Here is an 18,157-nt window from a genome sequence, read left to right as displayed (position 1 = left end):
AGCATAAGACATTCTGGTAGAAAAAAAAGCCAATTAAATATTATGTGTGTTTTCTAAGGTATGACTGAAATGTTTTTAGGAAATGTCAGTTACTTGACTAGCCTTAAAAAACAAAAAAAAAAAAAAAAGGAAAGGTCAGCCTTTGATGACTGTTTTGAACATCAGAACTCTTAACCCTTATCAGAATCATGTGTTAGGGGAAGGATACTTAAAAGCATGAAAGGACTCTTAAATATATGTATGTAATTCTGTGATTTTATTGTTCATCACTAAAGTCTTTGAATACTTGGATGCTGGGGTATATAGAGGCAGTGAGAGATAGGTGTCCTCCAAGGATCTATTCTGGATCTTTCCCTTCTTTAACCCTTTTCTCTTTATCTCCCTTTTCTTTCTCCTGGGTAGTTCTGTAGCTTCCACTGTCACCTCCAGTGTGCTTCCCCAGCTTTTACCTTCATCTGGAGACCAGTCTTGAGTTTTCATCCTTTTGGCAGCTATCTTTCACCAGTATCTACAATTTAGTCTGCCCAAAGCACATCTTCTTCCTATGCTACTCTCTTTCTCTGTTTGTGTGAAACCACCATTTTCTGTCTGGCAGCCCAGCAGCCAAGAGAAATGGCTGAGTCTTCAAGATTGAATGTGGCATGGCACCCAAGGTCATTTGATGTTTCTACCTTCAACACCTGTTCGTCACCCTTCTTGCACTTGAACAAAACTAAACTACTGGTCCCTGGACGTACTTCCCAGTTTTCTCATTCATTTCTTTCCCAATAGTTCCACCAATTAGAAATGTCCTAATTCTTCCCACTCCCTTATTCTTCTTTTTTAAGTTTAGGCTCAAATGCCACCTCCCCAAAGTTTCCTCTGATACCTCTTTGCAGCTAGAAATGATCTGTCTTTCTGGGAATTCCCATAGCTTCATATTCATATTTATCTATACTGTTTATGGCTCTTCTCACTGTCTACTTTACCTTTTAACCCTTTATATATGTGTCCTCCGATGCGAGCGTAAGCTCCCTGAGATTAGTTAACTAATCTTTTGAGTTCCCTCATTAGATCTGTCACAGTGCTTTGAATATATAAGCATTCATTCAGTAGATATATGAATGAATGGATTAATGGGTGACTTCTTATATTCAGATGATTCTTAACTAGTAAGGGTCCTGAACAGCAATGCATATTAATATTTACTCAAAACTTAATGGCAAATTTGTAAATAAGCCTGAAACCTCTTATATAGCCAAATAAAAATGTATCAGTCTTACCTAGGAAAGATGGTTATATACTTGCTCATACATAGTTATATGTTTATGATTTAACAAAATGATTTTACTGTTCATAAATTGTGCTTTTGAAGTGAAATGTATCAAATTCATTTTCAATGATGCTTTGACTTGGAATTTAAAACAAACAGAAAGAAAAAATGACATCTCTTTGAATATTAAGCTGACCTATTCTCTTGCTATTTTTGTGTTTCCTGTTTATCCATTTTCTCATTCCCCTTTCACTTCATTGTCATTTTTATTTTATTTAGTGAAAAGGATTTGGTGAAACAGGCAAAGACCTTAAATAGTGCAGCAAATAAACTGATCCCAAAACATCATTAGGCATTTTTCAGTTGGCACGTTGCAAGTCTGATATCACAACTTCATTGTAAAAGGAAGAAATCTGAAAGCTATTACATTTAAGCTCTGATTCTCTCTAAAATGTCACCAAAAAGTTGACTTTGAATTTGTTGGACTTTTAAAAAACCATTTGGAGATGTAGGTTGGGTGTTTTTCGTATTGTTTTCTCCCCAGGGTTAGAAAAATTGGTATAAGTTCCTAACTAAAAGCTGAGTAAACTTTGAGAAATTATTTCTGAGTTGACCAATAAATAAAAATACCACTTTTTTGAAAAAGCCTAGGGAATTGAAGCTCTGTACATATATTAATGATGCCTTTACAACCCAATCGTTGATAATATCAGATTCTCGGTGCATTGTTCATGTCTGTATCTGCAAGCCTGTTCTGCCATTGCAGTGTAATGAACTAGAGGTAACTACCACATGAACTCAGACTCTTCTAAAATAGTTCTGTGTCTCTTAGACCATGACCCCTTTTCACTTTTGTTATGTAGGTTTAATCCCCAAGACAAGGATAGTACTTAGTATTTCACTTTCACTACACTTCTATTCTCAGTAACCAAGATTGCTTGCAACTTTTTTTGCCTTAGTGACTTTTGAAAAAAAAAAAAAAAGAAAAAACAGCATCCTTATATTTCTTTAAAATATATAGAGATGAAGTTAGTAATTAGGTAACTTATGATAACATAATAATGTGGACACTTGGGGAAACCCTCCTTATGTTTGTCATCTTCTACCTCTGCCATTTTCCCGCAGTTCTGCTTCCTACTTAGGCAGTTCAGAGAGAATGATTCTAATAGAAACACTCCTCTCGTATTAAAAAAATGATGCAGTACCCATTTTTCATATCCTGCTTTTCTTATTGGAATAAAAAGGACAAGGTATAGACATGAATGTTGATATTCTACCTGGCCTGTCATTTCTTACCTGGAAACATTTACTTAAAAGTTTCTGTTACTTTTTGTTCAGATGGAGGTTTGCTAAAGGTTCTGGGAAGCTAATAATTGAATTATTAGAAAAACATTTCAGAATAGGAAATAAATGATAAACTTACATTCTTTATTATTATTTAGTACAAAAATACAGATTCCCAGTAGATATCCACAAGCAATATTAGCAGGGCTTCTATTTATAAGTGACCACAGACTAACCCTCTCTAGGCTTTAACATTGTAAATAATCCTATAAATACTTTAATTTTTAAGATGATTTTTGATTTGAAGAGATGGGCTTTACATAAGCCTTCATTCCTTCAAAAGGTCCTAACAAAATATTTGGGTTTTTTTCTCTCTTTTTTTTTCCTTCTGGTATGCTTTGCAGCATTTCAGCTGCTTAGGTGGGGACACAGATAACCCCTTCGCTTCCAGCTCTTAAAATTCTTTATCTTTTTCTTGGCAAAACCAGAATTAAGAGTGTACGATGGATTCCATGTGTGCTTATATAGGTCCCTGCACAGATTGGACTTGAACCAAAATCAAGTCAAAGAACATATGTTTAAACCAACTTCATGGAAGTGGAAGATCCTGTGCTCTTGAACTTATTTTAATTCTTATAATTTGCACCTATATAAACAAAGCTCCTACTATATTCTTCTCTTCATCATCCTTTTGTGGTGATGGGTTGCCTTTTCTATGAGCATTTGGAAGGAGTGATCAAATACCAAAATTAAACTTTCTAAAACCTACACATAGCATGCTTCTAAATTCTATTATATAAAGCCCCAAGTGTTTTACCTTCTAAAACATGCTTCTGTATAGGTGCAAAGTTATAAGATATTTAGAAGAAAACATCCATCAGAATCTTCTAGAGAATATGGTCAGAGTCTTAAACAGGCCCAGTGCTGAGTTCTTTGTCCACTTAGTCACACATCTTTTGTGGGAATGGGAAAGGAAGGAGACAGCCAAATTCTGACAAAGACTTTTCCTTATAGAATAACCCAAAGCCTGGGTGAGGGTTGATATATAATGTCCCATGATTTAATATATGTGGTTTGGGGGAAAGGACAAGAAAAAACTATAATTCTACATATAAGAAGGTAGTTGCCCGTTTACAAGTTCCAGTTATGTGTGTAAAACAGAAAAATTAAGTACCAAACCTATTAGGTAATTTTTTTAAAAAGTGGATTTAACTTAAATTACTGTGTACTTGAGGTTGGCTTTGGATATGGATTTTCTAAAAAGTGATGTTTTATTGTTTATCATCTAATGGCTGTAAACTGTAGTACTAGAATAAAAAAAAAATGGAAAATCAGCTTTTCCTCTGCCTGGTTCACCTTCATCTTACTTTTCTTTAGAATTTGTTTCTTTTCCATCTTCCCCCCCTCATAATTTATTTGCCTGTGTCCTGCAAAGTTTTTTTACTCTCTCTGTCTCTCTGTGCATTCTTCCTTGGGTTATTTTATGTTGTGTTGTGAACTTGGTCTTTCTCCCCACCATGGCTTTTGTTTTTTATCACAAGTTCATGTGGCTCACATCCAGATTGCGCCAGGCTGAGCGAAGCCGCCAGTCTGCTGAGTTGGACAACCGGCTCTTCAAACAGGACTTTGGAGACAAGATCAACAGTCTGCAGCTGGAAGTCGAGGAGCTCACCAGGCAGCGGTGAAGAGGGGGCAGCTTGAGCCGACAGGGTGGTCATGGGTATTTCTTAGGGTAGACAGCAAGAAGAGGGGTCTCATGACTTACAGCCAGGTTGGCTCTGTCTTTGCAATGTCCCTTCTCTGGAATTGGAATTCAGAAAGCTTCACGTACTTCAACATTCCCCAAATCCGATCAACATGCTTTGTGATCAAAGAATTAGAAACTTAGAGCCCAGGATCCCAGATAAATAGTAATTATTAGCCAAAATAACACTAATAATAATATATAATATTTCCTGAATTCTTACTGTGTGCCAGATACTTTACAAAGCACTTCACATGCAAACTCTCATAATATCTTCATATCAACCCTATTAGCGATATTATTGCCTCCACTTTCAGATTAAAGTAGAGCTTAAGGCTGGGCGCAGTGGCTCCTGCCTGTAATCCCAGCACTTTGAGAGGCCAAGGCAGGTGTATCACCTGAGGTCAGGAGTTCCAGACCAGCCTGGCCAAGATGGTGAAACCCCATCTCTACTAAAAATACAAAAATTCGCCAGACATGGTGGTGGGTGCCGGTAATCCCAGCTACTCAGGAGGCTGAGGCAGAAGAATTGCTTGAATCTGGAAAACGGAGGTTACAGTGACCGGAGATCATGCTACTGCACTCCAGCCTGGGCGACAGAACAAGACTCCATCTCAAAAAAAAGTAGAGATTAGAGATGTTAAATGTGTCCAGATTCACACAGTTAAGCTTAGAAGTGGCAACATTATCATTTAAAAACCTGTCTCTCTGACAACAAGCCCTTACCCATTGTTAATTACTGCACTTTAAAACAAGGGGTTGGCATTCTTTAGAGAATATGTCTGTATAGAATTCCAATTTTTCATCCTTTTCCTCTCCAACTTACTCAGGAACCAGCTTGAGTTAGAACTAAAACAGGAAAAAGAAAGAAGATTACAAAACGACAGGAGCATCCCAGGAAGGGGTTCCCAGAAGCCAGAATCCAAGATGGTAATATTTGCTATTCCTTTGTTCTTTTACTTAATTTCAGTTTAAATTTTAGAGGCTACCTTGATAGGCCTGTCAGTTTTCCTTTACAGATCACATACTTAGTGACTGTGTCCTTAAGTATATGGATAGCAAACCAGTAATTGTGTGAACAGATGAAAGCTTGATTCTGGGTCTGCCTCTAGGATACTTTCTCTAACTTGATTTCATTTGGAAAGGGGGATTTTAATAATCACAGGGACCCTGTTTCCCTTTTAATAATTTTTTAAGTAAGATTATTTTGATGTCTTAACAAAAATATATGTTTCTTGGATTTCTGCTAAATAATAATTTTAATAAAATAGTATAATCCTCTCCAACCCTGAAGTCCCCTTTAACAGAATTTTCCACAATATGGATTTGCTTCTGTATATCTTTTTCAAATCATGAGGATTTCACTTTGAGTATCCTTAAGGAACTTCTCATGGGAATAATTAGAGCGGGAACTAGGCTTGAGGAAGGGAAGGTAATATAGAATAAAGAGCAAAAGTAGAAATTTCCACATAATAATCTTAGAAGGAGAGATCTACAGTGGTGAAGGAGCTAAAATTGGGTAAAAGCATCTCTGGGGCCCAGGAAATAATGAAATCAGAAAAACATGAAATAACTTTTTATGTGACAGACAAACAGTGAAAAAATTGGCTCCTGTGTATACTTACTATTCAAGGGGACTTCAAAAAGATCTTGGGAAATGGAATTAAAAGGTAAAAATATATAAACTTTATTTCTCAACCTAAGTTCCATCAAGGTCAAGAGACTTTTGTAAGTGATGATACCAGTCATGTAGGCCATCCCTGAAGAACTGAGGCTCCTAGGAATTGAACCATATCAATATAATCTTTTCACATTATTAACTGAAGAAAAATTGGTGCCCTTTAATGATGTTTTAAGATTAGGAAACAGAAATCAGAAGAGCCAACTCAGGACTGTAAAGTGGTTGCCTAATGATTTCCCATCGTAACTCACAGAATTGCCCTTGTTTGATGAGAGGAATGAGTTAGGAGCATATTTCTAGTGGGATAGGACTCTCTGTTGAAGCTTTCCTGGGCATTTTTATGCTAAAGCGTTGGCTAACTTTCTCAAAACAGACTCACAAGTATTAGCCGAGTGTGGTGGCATGTGCCTCTAGTCTCTAGTCCCAGCTACTTGGGAGGTTGAGGCACGAGAATCACTTGAACCTGGGAGGTGGAGGTCGCAGTGAGCCAAGATCACACCACTGCACTCCAGCCTGGGTGACAGAGCAAGACTCTGTCTCAAAAAATAAAAAAAAAAATTAAAAACACTCTCACAATAAGCAGATGTTGGCATTCTCTGGCCTTCCAGAAAGTCAACAAGCAAAGTGCCTTCAGCATCCCTAAAAACTGTTGCCATGACCTTTGCTCTTGACCTGTCTGCTTTTGCTTTTATTGCACCACTTCCACCTCTTCATAGCCATTGCTTTGATTGTGCTTTGTCTTCAGGATTGTACTATGAAGTTGTTACATCTCCTGTTAAAATTTCTCAAACAAATGCTTCAGGTTCTTGATCCCACTTGTTTATAATTCCATTGAAAGCTATACTTTTGTCTGCAGCTGATATGGGCACAACAGTTTTGGCACCCATCAAGTAGAAAGTTTACTCGACTTTAATTTTTCAGCCAGAATTGTATAAGCCGAACCAATTGAGGTATCTGTGGTATTGGCTGTTGTTTCTACTGTTAATCGTTGTTCCTCTTTAATTAGAGCATGAATAAGATCCTCACAAATTGATGTGGATAGTCTGCTACTGCAGACTTCATCTTCAACATCATCTGGCCCCTTCTTAAAATGAGTTATCGTTTTGTAAACTGCTGATTTCTTTGGGGCATTGTCCCCAAAAGCTTTTTGTAAAGCATCAGTAATTTCACAATTCTTCCATCCATGCTTCACCATGAATTTGATGTTTGTTCTTGCTTCAATTTTAGCAGAATTCATGTTACTCTGATAGGGGCTCTTCCTTTTTTCTTTTCCTTTCTTTTTCTTTTTTTTTTTTTTAAGACAGAGTCTCACTCTCACCTAGAACAGAGTACAGTAGCACGATCATGCCTCACTGCAGCCTCGATTTCCCAGGCTCAGGTGATACTCCCGCCTCAGCCTCCCGAGCAGCTGGGACGATAGGCACACACCACAACGCTCAGCTAATTTTTGTATTTTTTTGGTAGAGTCGGGCTCTTGCCATGTTGTCTAGGCTGGTCTTGAACTCCTGGGCTCAAGCGATATGCCCACCTCAGCCTCCCAAAGTGCTAGAATGACAGGCACAAGCCACCATGCCCAGCCAGGGGTTCTTTTCAAACTGATATCTTATCCTTTTTAGTGACTCAAACCAAATCCTGGTCAGATATATTAAAATAAGTTAGTACAAGTTTATTTTGCTGCAAATAAATTTTTGAAGTCCATGCACAGTCTTTTTGTAATATGCATTTTCCATGAACTTTTTGAATACCTCTAGTATACAACAAAGCAGGAAGAGTTCATAAACTATTTAAAATTTCTAGAGAGTGAGCTGCTAATTTACTGGCAAGTAGAAAACAATGGTATGTGGAAATTTATTAAATAGTATCACTACTAATAATTTAAAGTGTACAAAGAACCACTCTAGGCCAGGCACAGTGGCTCACACCTGTAATCCCAGCACTTTGGGAGGCCGATGTGGGCAGATCACGAGGTCAGGAGTTCAAGACCAGCCTGGCCGACATGGTGAAACCCCATCTCTACTAAAAATACAAAAATTAGCTAGGCATGGTGGTGGGCTCCTGTAATCCCAGCTACTCGGGAGGCTGAGGCAGGAGAATTAGTTGAACCTGGGAGGCGGAGGGTGCAGTGAGCCAAGACCATGCCATTGTACTCTAGCCTGGGCGACAGAGCAAGACTCCATCTCAAAAATAAATAAATAAATATAATTAAAATAACCACTCTCTGTAGCATGCTATCTTTATTATTTTAATTTAGTGAACATAAAATCTAAAAGGCTTACAAGAGTTTACTTAAAATCTTGACCTATCTCACCCTATTTTTCAAGTGAGGTTTTAAGTTTTTCAATCTCCAGTTGTTACTTGCAGTGGCATTTCCAGGAGGATAAGTATTGACCTCTCTTCCTTGATACTTGAGTGGTGTAAGAACACACGTTTCAGCTGGGTGGCTCACACCTGTAATCCTAGCACTTTGGGAGGCCGTTGGCATGAAGATTGCTTGATCCCAGGAGTAAGAGAGTAGCCTGGGCAACATAGGGAGACCTCATCTCTACAAAAAAATTTAAAAATTATCCAGGTGTGGTGGCTCGTGCCTATAGTCCTAGTTGCTCAGGAGGCTGAGGTGGGAGGATCACTTGAGCCCAGGAGGTCGAGGCTGCAGTGCGCTGTGATCATGCCACTGCACTCCAGCCTGGGCAACAGCATGAGACCTTGTCTCAAAAAACAAACAAAAAGAATACACATTCCACTTTTGGATGCACATAGGCAACAGTTGAAGGCAAGCAGCAGTGGGTGTGTGTGCCACAGAAAAAAATGTAGCCCTAAAAACTGCCCAGCACCTGGCCAGGCTCTGTGGCTTACGCCTGTAGTCCCAGCACTTTGTGAGGCCAAGGTGGGTGGATTGCCTGAGCTCAGGAGTTTGAGACCAGCCTGGACAACATGGTGAAACCCCATCTCTACTAAAATACAAAGAAGTATTCGGGCCTGGCAGCTGTACCTGTAATCCCAGCTACTCCTGACGCTGAGGCCAGAGAATCGCTTGAAACCAGGAGGAAGAGGTTGCAGTGAGCCAAGATCACACCACAGCACTCCAGCCTGGGTGCCAGACTGAGACTCCGTCTCCAAAACAAACAAAAGTTGCCCAGGCAGAGCCTAAGAGTATTGGTAGAAAAACAGTTTGAGGCTGGGTGCAGTGGCTCACGCCTGTAATCCCAGCACTTTGGGAAGCCAAGGCGGGCGGACTACCTGGATTAGGAGTTCAAGACCATCCTGGCCAACATGGTGAAACCCCGTCTCTATTAAAATACAAAAATTAGCCAGGGGTGGTGGTGGGCGCCTATAATCCCAGCTACTCAGGTGCTGAGGCAGGAGAATCGCGTGAGCCGAGATCACGCCACTGCACTCCAGCCTGGGCGACAGAGCAACACTCCGTCTCAAAAACAAAAAAAGAAAGAAAGAAATGCAGTTTGAAACTTTACATCTGTCCTGCCAAGTAGAAAACTGCTTGAGTTGAACAGGCTATAGAGATGGTGGCACTGGGTGGTTCATGCCTGTAATCCCAACACTTTGTGAGGCCAAGACGGATGGATCACTTGAGGTCAGGACTTTGAGACCAGCCTGGCCAACATGGTGAAACCCCGTCTCTACTAAAAATACAAAAATTAGCTGGGGATGGTGGCGCCTGCCTGTAATCCCAGCTACTTGGGAGGCTGAGGCACAAGAATAATTTGAACCCGGGCGGATCACTTGAGGTGAAGAGTTCGAGACCAGCCTGGCCAACATGGTGAAACCTCGTCTTTACTAAAAATACAAAAATTAGCTAGGCATGGTGGTGCACACCTATAATCCCAGCTACTCAGGAGGCTGAGGCACAAGAATCACTTGAACCTGGGAGGCAGAGGTTGCAGTGAGATGAGATGGCACCACTGTACTCCAGCCTGGGTGACAAGAGCGAGATCCTGTCTCGGGAAAAAAAAAAAGTTGTGGCCCTGGGGCATCAACTTGATTGAACATCCAGAGGATTATAGTGTGATGGATATGGCCATCCTTGGTTTTACCAGTTTTTCAGAGCTCAGTCTGGGGGAAAGAAAAAAAAAAATTATACTTCCTCTAAGGAGTAACTGATATCTTGAGCCAACTTTGCAAGTAAATAGAATACATTCTGAATTTTATTTGAATCTCAAGAATTAAAATATCTACTTTGAAAATCATTTGTCACAAACTATCAGAATAGTTAAGAAACTACTTAGAGCAAAGAATGAGGAAACATAGCTTGAAAGTTAGATCCCTTCCCTGATTTAAAAAAAAAAAAAAAGTTACTTAGCTTTATACCCAAACTAAGGCATTGCAGAAGAAAATATGTGCAATATCATCGTTGTTTAGCATTCTGAATAATTAATAAATTGGGCTGTTTTCTTTTGGCAGGATGGGAAGCACAACATGCAAGAGGAAAATGTTAAACTAAAAAAGCCCCTGGAAGAAAGCCACAGGTGTTTGTTAATCAAGTATTAACTAAGATGTAAAGTTATTCTGGGGTGGTGGGAAGGGGGGAGTTTTTTATATACATAGGCATTGACACCGACCAGACACTGACTTATAATATTAATATGCCAGGAAGACATTCGAAGTGGAAGTTAGTAAATAATAAACCATATAACATGTATTAAACCAAACCCATTAGGCCATTTCAGAGGAAAGGATGATCAAGCTGTCCTCTCTCTCTTCCCTGATTAATTCCCAAGCTCAAATGATCACTTAAGAGGTTATTTCCCACCTTTACTGAATTGGTTTCCCGGGAGAATAAAGTGTAAGTCATACATAGCATTTCTTAGCTTCTTAAATATATTTGAGTATGACTTGTTTCTACCTATGTGCTAAATTTCAAATAAGTGGCTGGGCGCAGTGGCTCATGCCCATAATCCCAGCACTTTGGGAGGCCGAGACAGGTGGATCACCTGAGATCAGAAGTTCAAGACCAGCCTGGCCAACATGGTGAAACCCCGTCTCTACTAAAGATACAAAATTAGTCGGGTCTGGTGGTACCTGCCTGTAATCCCAACTACTTGGGAGGCCGAGGCAGGAGAATTACTTGAACCCAGGAGGCAGAGGTTGCAGTGAGCCAAGATAGCGCCACTGCACTCCAGCCTGGGCAATAGAGTGAGACTCCGTCTCAAAAAAATAAAAAAAATAAATAAATAAGTACTCTGATTTCTCTTATCTCTCATCTCTCATTTTTTCTTTCTTTTGAGAATCTCAAACAGCTTAACTCTATTCCTTTTTCCTAACTCTATCTGATTTGCTCACGATGAAGAGCATAGGATAGTTTCAAGGAAGCTGACTTTTTGTAGTTATTTTACCAGGTTAGAAATATAATTAAATATTACATAGTGCCACTGCATTAAAAAGTGAAGGAGGTCCAGTTATATGACATTCTGGAAAAGACAAAACTATGGAGACAATTAAAAAAAAAAATCAGTGGTTGCCAGTGGTAAGGGAAGGGAGGAATGAACAGGTGGAGCACAGAAGATATTTAGGGCAGTGGACTACTCTGTATGATACTGTGATGGTGGGTACATGTCATTATACATTTGACCACACCATAGACTATAGACACCACCAAGAGTGAACCTTAATGTGAACTGTAGACTCTGGGTGATGATGTTGTGTCAGTGTAGGTTCATCAGTTGTAACAAATGTACCACTCTGGTGCAGCATGTTGATAAAGAGACCAGGGATGGGGCAGGAGGCATGTGGGAAGTCTCTGTACCTTCTACTCAATTTGGCTGTGAATCTAACTGCTCTAAACATAAAGGTCTACTTTAAAAGGTGGAGGAAGCAGTTAGTGATGAGGAAGGATACCATAGTGGGGTTTTGAGAGAACTATACAGCTGTCCCTAGCCAGGCTGTGTCACCTTAAGAATGAGGTAGTGGCCAGGCGCGGTGGCTCACGCCTGTAATCCCAACACTTTGGGAGGCCGAGGCGGGCGGATCACGAGGTCAGGAGATCGAGACTATCCTGGCTAACACGGTGAAACCCCATCTCTGCTAAAAATACAAAAAATTAGCCGAGCGTGGTGGGGGGTGGTGCGCCTGTAGTTCCAGCTACTCGGGAGGCTGAGACAGGAGAATGGCGTGAACCCGGGAGGTGGAACTTGCAGTGAGCCGAGATCGCGCCACTGCACTCCACCCTGGGCAATGAGCAAGACTCCATCTAAAAAAAAAAAAAAAAAAAAAGAATGAGGTAGTGTGTCATCTAGAGCAAAAGTAGCTGCTGGAGAAGAGAAATTACACAGTCCAGTTTGCAGGTGCTTGGCCTAAATGCCCATTTCTCACCTTAAAGGCCAGAATGATTCCAAAGTCTTTAATTTTGCTCCCAAAGAGCATGGTTTGATCCAGAGCTAACCTTAAACTGTCACCCATCTCACATTACAGATCGGCATAAGCAAAGAGAAGGGAACTAGAAGGGCCATAAAATTAACCTGGGCTTCCAGGTGCCTTTCAGGGTCAGCCTCTTTCCAAACTAACATCAAGTCATTTACTTGAGCAATCAGGAGTGTCTATTAAATGCCAACTTCTGATTTAGGTCCTGAGAATATAGAATAGTGCTTCCTTTTATCTGAATTGAATTGTGCTCTGCAACTTAGAATTTGTTTTACATTCATTATCTCCTTATGATTTAATATTCCTTACAAAACTGTCTAATGCAACTTTACAGATGAGAAAACTGAGACGCACAGAGAGGCTGAGTGACTTATCCAAGTTGCTTCTGTTTATCATGTCTACTGTTTTTAAGTGCTTTGGCTCTGCACTACCTATTAGCAACTTCCAGGACTTATTCTGGTCATAGCTGCAATCGTTAGACATACCAGGCTTCCTGGGATTGTGATGGCAAGGAACATCAGAAAATCTGGTCACCCCATGGTGTATGTCTGGTGGTCACACTGCTACTCAAGTGAAAAGAATAGGAACCATTGCAATCTGTAGTGCATTTTCCCTGTAACCAAGAGCAGGCTTTGCTTCGCCTCTCATTTAGGCTCTAGTCCGTGCTGGGAACATCAGAGTTAGCTCAGCTTAGTCTCATGAAGAAATATTTCAACCTGAATGGGTTTTCTGGTAACAGTCTCATTCATTTCCCCTTCTTGGATTAATTTGCTAAAGCTCACATCTTAAGAATATTTAGTACTAATATATAACATGTGATAATGGATAATGTATAGATTTCCATAATATCAGATAGAAAAAAAGCTACTAAAATATATGGCCAGTGAACCATTGGAGTTTTACACATTGGGAAGTTTTACACATTGGAGTTTTACACATTGGGAATATTTTGATAGCAAAAAGGAATGTAAAATATAACTTCATCTGTTTTTAAATGGGAACCCTAATATAATAAGTCAATGGTCAGATTCTAGTGATTCATTTTAAGAAGCAAAATTTCCTCTCCTTGGAGGTCAAAATTAATAATTATGTTGTTCTTAGTAATATAAAAGACCTACAGTATTTCTTGTTTGAAAAAATGTTTGTATTCTGAGCTTTTTATTGAAATGATAGAAATGGAAATATAAAGTTCCTATTTGTCACGATTTTTTACTTCTCCATTGTAGGCTGCAACCCCACCCTACGGATGAACAGGTAACACAGCCTCCTGTTTCAAAACATCTTGTATAAATTATGAAGTTGGTTGAACCGTGCCTAGCCAGCAAATAAGGTAGCATGGGCGGAAGATGCGTGAATACAGTGTACCATCCTTCTAACAATACCCTGAACAAATACGTATTGCCTGAAGCTCGCACAGGAAGTAGCACAGCTCTGAACAGTTTACTAAGTAAACATCCGTTCTCACATTTTAAATTATCCCTGACATAAGACCTAGGAGAGTTCACTTTACATCCCTTTCCTCTAGTTTTCTTTTACATAAAATGGAGAGAAAAAAGATGCTTTGATCACTTAGAAATAAGCTAACATAAATGATTATAAAACACTTTGTGAATCTAATAGTTTATGACAAGCCCACGAGAAAGACAGTGAATGCTACTATGTCTGAGTCACCCTGTCATTTACCTCTCAGGTTACAAAATAAAATAAATCCTACTGCTATCCTTTTTTTTTTTTTTCTAAATGGAGATAAGGTCTCACTCGTATTGCCCAAGCTGGGATGCAGTGGACGATCTCAACTCACTGCAGCCTCGACTTCCCGAGCTTAGGCAGTCCTCCCACTTCTGCCTCCCAAGTAGCTAGGACTACAGAGATAAGGTTTCATCATGTTGCCCAGGCTGGGCTCAAGTGATCTTCCCACCTTGGCCTCCCGAAGTGCTAGGATTACAGGTGTGAGCTTCCATGCCCAATGCTGCCATTCTTTTTTTTTTTTTTTGAGACAGAGTTTCACTCTGTCACCCAATGTGGAGTGTTGTGGCACAATCTCAGCTCACTGCAATCTCCACGTCCCAGGTTCAAGTGATTCCCCTGCCTCAGCCTCCTGAGTAGCTGGGATTACAGGCGCCCATCACCATGTCCAGCTTTGCTTTTTTTTTTTTTTGTATTTTTAGTAGAGATGGAGTTTCGCCATGTCAGCCAGGCTGGTCTTGAACTCCTGACCTCGTGATCCACCCACCTTGGCCTCCCAAAGTGCTAGGATTACAGGTGTGAGCCACCAGGCCCAGCCCCCAGTGCTTTCCATTCTTGATGGTAGAGTGAAGCAAGAGGAATGGGATGGTGTTAAAACTTTTTACTCTATACTTGCATGTGTTGGATTTTCTTTTTAGAAGTAAAATCACGTTATTATAAAAACTAAGAGCTGGAAGCATAATGATGGGATTCTCCGAGTGGTATTATGGTGGTAGGACTACCTATTCGTAATTGGTTTATTTAGTTTCCAGATAGTCTATAGTGTGATTATATTAATACTGTAGGTAAAAAAGGCATATTCTGAAAGTACTAATATTTCTGGCACTAAGAAAAACTAACCGCTCACTGTGTGGTTTAGGATCAGCTGCTGCTCTCTGGAAAGCCACAGGTGTGTCAGCTATGTCAGGAAGATGGCAGCCTAACAAAGGTAACTGTGGTGAGAAACGGACAGGTTTTTCATAGGAATGTCTACAGCACCCCCCAAGTCCCTCCCCAGGAGTAACAGGGACTTTGCCGCATGGAGTGCAGAGTGCATGCTCACAGTGCTGGGGGTGAGGTGAAAAGCAAAAGGGGCAAGCATTTACTGGGTACCTGTTATTTTTTCAGTCATAATAATTCATGTCAGTAAATTTCCGTTAAAATAAACATAAATAGCAGCCAGGCGCAGTGACTCATGCCTGTAATCCCAGCACTTTGGAGGGCTGAGGTGGGTGGGTCACAAGGTCAGGAGTTCAAAACCAGCCTGACCAACATGGTGAAACCACATCTCTACTAAAAATACAAAAAAAAAAAAAAAAGCAAGCCAGGCGTGGTGGCAGGCGCCTGTAATCCCAGCTACTCAGGAGGCTGAGACAGGAGAATCGCTTGAACCTGGGAGGCGGAGGTTGCAGTGAGCCGAGATTGCGCCATTGCACTCCAACCTGGGCAACAGAGCAACCTGTCTAAAAATAAATAAACAAAAAATTATGTAATTTAAAGCAAATAAGCAGATAGAAATGTATAAGTAAATATTGAATGCCTGCTGTGTAGAATGTGCTGCAGAAAAAGTAATGAACAAAGTAGACCAAGTCTCTGTTCTTTTCAAGCTTATGTCCTTCATAGCTGTCATTTTATAAATGGAGAACGTTGAACATCTAATGCTAACTATATTTCCCAAAGTTAAGTCATAAGTGATGAAGCCCAGGTTCCAACCTAGCTTTAGCTCCAAAGTCCACAGTCCTTTCAGCACTTTATCCTGCTCAGAACAGAATATGAACTCTCTCCGCTAGACCACTTGTTTTCCACCCAGTCTTCAAGGGTGTCTGCCTGAGCACCTTCCCAGTTTGTTACTCTAGGGTAGGCAGAGTTAGGGAAGTATTCAGAAAGAACGAGTGCCCTTGATAGCTGGACCTGTGTCTTGTTCACAGAATCCCCCAGCATCTAATATGGTATCCAATCCATAGGAGATGCTCAAGAAAAGTTATGTACAAATGAACGTGTGAAACACGTGCTTGGAAGAGATACAGGAAACAGGCTCAAATTCTGGATCACGACCTGCATAGCACCATCTGTGATCGTGCCAAATTTTAACAAATGAAATTATAGTATGACCTACTCTTAAATTCACAGAGTCAGAGAACAGATAAACTGCCCTTATAGAACTGGAAGTTATAATTATAGAAACATGTTACAAAATAGAAGAAACGGTTCATTCTGGCTTTCCTCTTCTAAGCCATGCAACTTTAACTTCTGTGTGTCAGACAAAAATTCTCAGGCTTTCAAATGAAAGCAACCCCCTACTCCTCTCACCCTCAGGAACATGAATTATTTGACATGAAGGTAGCACTTCATGGGAGAAATTATTCTTCACAGCTTTTTATATAGGACGCTTGGAGCTTTGTGTATACCACCCTGTCACAGCCTTACTGCTGACACTGCTATAGTGACTTCTTGCTCTCTCAGTGCTTGACCATTAAAGATGCAAAACGTTTAGGAAAACCAAACAATTTCCTATGAACAAGATGTGGGAAGCTGTGCTCCTGCTGCACTTATAACCCAGCGGATGTGCTTAGAGCACCAGAGATCACAGGAAAGCATTAAGCACATCAGTGTATTAGGAATTATACTTTCAGTTCGTACTCAGCACCTTTTTTAATCCTAGCCTGTTCACTTAATCCATTGCTCTTTCACTGCCTTATTTGGAGTATGCACAGGTACTTGCAAACTAATTTTAAAACTAACCTACCTCAAAGTGAGTATGGGGAACAGATGTGTGAAGTATATTCTAAATATAAGTGATTTTTATGTTACCTGTTTTTATTTTTAACTCTACGGCACTGCTTCTTTTCATTTAAATCTAAAAACTAGACTGAATGTTTTTGTAGATTGGGCCTGTGTTCAGATACTATCTGGCACATAGTAAACATCCAGTCATTATTTGATTAGGCATGGAGCATTTGCCACATTTGGCTTTTTATATCCCACGAATCCTTATGCCTTACACCTCTTCTATTCCCCGCCTAACCTCCTCTTCTCCTCATAGAATGTGTGTAAGAACTGCAGAGGAACCTTCTGTGATGCCTGTTCAACAAATGAACTGCCTCTTCCTTCAAGTATCAAGCCTGAGCGAGTTTGTAATCCCTGTCACAAGCATCTGATGAAGCAATATTCCACCAGCCCATCATAAGACTGAAGGCCAAGACCTGGACCAAAACGTTTATGCAGGCTCTTCTGTACCGGTGTTTTAGCTGTCAGGATCTCATAGAGCCCAGTTCTTAGAGTCAGCTAAAGAGTTGATAGGAATTAACTAGGTCCAGGGAGAAAAGGCAGTGGTTGGGGTTACTGGAAATTTTGCTCATTTTCCCTAATGACTGTATGAATAAAAGTGAACTCACTTGAGCCTTTCTCTTCTAAATCTAAACAACCTGACATTGAGGGTTTGCTTTATAGCATATCTTTGGAAGGGCAACTCATTTTTATGATTAGTGATACTGGGGTGGATGTAATAGGAGAGAGTCCAGGCAGATAAGAATAAAAAGGAAAATGATCATCTCCTTCTGTTGCATTTGCAGATTCAAGGGGGAGAGACAGATGCTGAGATCAAAATGACAGATGTTACTTATTTTTGCAGGTGCTGTTAGCATAAACATTGTTTCCTCTTCACCCCTACTAACTACCTCTTTAAAGTATTTCTACCAAACTGTGAACCCAATCTCAGGGAAAAGAAATTAAAAAGTAATATAAATTCTGAATGTACTCAAAACAATATTGTAATATATTATAATTTCAGGACTAGAATTTTCTGGTCTTTACCTACAAGGGTTTTCCTTATCAAAAAAAAGAATATTTGTTTTTCTACTTAATGACTTCAAAGTAAATAACTGCCCTTTTCAGAATCTCCTTCCACAAAATAAGCCAACTCTTCCCAGTTCCCGCCATCTTCCTCTCCAAGTCATAATGGAAATTGTAAGGAGTTTTCAAAATAGGGTTTGGCTTTTGCAAATAGAAGATATTGATTAAAGCAAAGTCAAATATAGAGTAAAATAAGTTTGTTTTCTTGAGAGAAGGTCTTGTTCTGTTACCCAAGCTGGAGTGCAGT

The 18,157-nt window shown here is 40.0% G+C and overlaps 1 protein-coding gene across 4 annotated transcripts in view; it reads left to right on the top strand.

Moving 5' to 3' along the window:
* The window catches only part of RUFY3 (RUN and FYVE domain containing 3), an 85,931-nt gene extending 67,837 nt beyond the window's left edge, over window positions 1-18,094 (top strand). For 2 of the 4 annotated variants that reach the window (XM_011998150.1, XM_011998149.1), the window contains 6 exons: window positions 4,098-4,217; window positions 5,111-5,210; window positions 10,378-10,442; window positions 13,560-13,587; window positions 14,939-15,007; window positions 17,102-18,094. In XM_011998150.1, coding sequence (XP_011853540.1) covers window positions 4,098-4,217; window positions 5,111-5,210; window positions 10,378-10,442; window positions 13,560-13,587; window positions 14,939-15,007; window positions 17,102-17,245 — 526 coding nt within the window. In that variant the 3' untranslated portion in view covers window positions 17,246-18,094. Of the gene's footprint in view, window positions 1-1,531; window positions 3,871-4,097; window positions 4,218-5,110; window positions 5,211-10,377; window positions 10,443-13,559; window positions 13,588-14,938; window positions 15,008-17,101 lie in introns of those variants that run through there. The other 2 variants (XM_011998152.1, XM_011998151.1) reach the window with 1 other exon arrangement.
* The last annotated feature ends 63 nt before the right edge of the window (window positions 18,095-18,157 follow it).

Source organism: Mandrillus leucophaeus, unplaced genomic scaffold (assembly GCF_000951045.1).
Source record: "Mandrillus leucophaeus isolate KB7577 unplaced genomic scaffold, Mleu.le_1.0 Scaffold559, whole genome shotgun sequence".
Taxonomy (NCBI): Eukaryota; Metazoa; Chordata; class Mammalia; order Primates; family Cercopithecidae; genus Mandrillus; species Mandrillus leucophaeus.
Note: the sequence above shows the minus strand (reverse complement) of the source record. Positions and strands in the feature narration are given on the sequence as shown.